The following is a 1,359-nucleotide window of genomic DNA, read 5'->3' on the forward strand; positions in this document are numbered from 1 at the left end:
TTTCAAAATTAGGTACATCACTTGAAGAAATTGTTAAATCGTTAGCTAGTAATGCACAACAATTTCAACAGGAGACGAGAGCTAGTATTCAAAATCTGGAGAATCAAGTGAGCCAACTAGTATCTGCATTTAATCGATGGGAGTCTCAAGGTTCAGGAAATTTTCCTTCACAGACTATTATCAATCCGAAACAAAATGCAAGTGCCATTACATTGAGGAATAGCAAAGAGTTGCTAGAATTCAGTAAGAGAATTTCTGAGCAGGCTATTGAGGAGGCTATTGAGAAAGAAGAAGTGGAACCCAAACCTAAAGATAGGCCGCAGCAAAATTCCTAAGATGACCCGCCAGTAGTGGTAATACCTCCTCTTCCATTTCCCAATCGATTTGCTAAATCAAAGAAAAATGAACAAGAGCAAGAGATTCTAGAAACTTTTCACAGGGTTGAGGTAAATATTCCCCTTTTAGATGCAATTAAGCAAATCCCTAGATATGCAAAGTTTCTTAAAGAATTATGCACTACTAAGAAAAAATTGAAGGGAAATGAAAAAGTGCATCTGGGGGAGAATATCTCAGCAGTGCTTCAGAGAAAGTTACCTCCAAAATGTAAGGACCTAGGTATGTTTACTGTTCCTTGCAACATTGGAAATATTAGGATTGAAAAAGCAATGTTGGATTTGGGTGCTTCCATAAATGTTATGTCTCGTTCTATTTATAACATGCTGAATCTCGGGCCTTTAAAAGAGATAAGTATAATAATTCAACTTACTGATAGGTCAAATGCTTATCCTGATAGGGTTTTGGAAGATATATTGGTTCAAGTAGACAAATTGGTTTTTCCTGCGAACTTTTATGTGCTTGACATGAAGGAAGATAATTCTGCTAATTCACCTCCAATTTTATTAGGAAGACCATTTTTGAGAACTTCTAGGACCAAAATTGATGTCTATTCTGGAACACTGACTATGGAGTTTGATGGCGATATTATAAAATTCAATATTTATGATGCCATGAAATATCCTAATGAATCTCATTCAGTCTTTGTTATAGATGTAATTAACTCTTTGATGCAGCACACTTTTGAACTAATGGATGATGATGCTTTGAAAGTTGCTCTTACTCATGCCTTGATCGGGAGTATATTCAGGAGATGAGAGGGAAGTTTGACCTTTCCCTTGAATTGCAAGAAACTATTTTTGAATTAGATTCTCTTAAACCTGTAAGGTATGAAGTGCCTTGTGTTGAATTGTTACAGTCACATTCAAAACTTTTACCATCTATTATACAGGCCCTGAAGTTGGAATTGAAGCAATTACCCAGTCATCTAAAATACGCATTCCTCGGGGAAGGAGACACACTTCT

At 36.1% G+C, this 1,359-nt stretch overlaps 1 protein-coding gene across 1 annotated transcript; it reads left to right on the forward strand.

Annotated features, from left to right (window-relative positions):
* The first annotated feature begins 617 nt into the window (after positions 1-617).
* Positions 618-1,151, forward strand: LOC140013502 (uncharacterized). The gene has a single exon (XM_072062802.1). It carries the CDS (start codon positions 618-620, stop codon positions 1,149-1,151), a length of 534 nt encoding a protein of 177 aa, XP_071918903.1.
* Positions 1,152-1,359: the final 208 nt, after the last annotated feature.

The sequence above is a fragment of the Coffea arabica genome, chromosome 8c (assembly GCF_036785885.1).
Source record: "Coffea arabica cultivar ET-39 chromosome 8c, Coffea Arabica ET-39 HiFi, whole genome shotgun sequence".
NCBI lineage: Eukaryota > Viridiplantae > Streptophyta > Magnoliopsida > Gentianales > Rubiaceae > Coffea > Coffea arabica.

Excerpts from the sequence above, each read along its gene's own strand:
- LOC140013502 (XM_072062802.1), top strand. The coding sequence starts at position 618 with ATGTTTACTGTTCCTTGCAACATTGGAAATATTAGGATTGAAAAAGCA.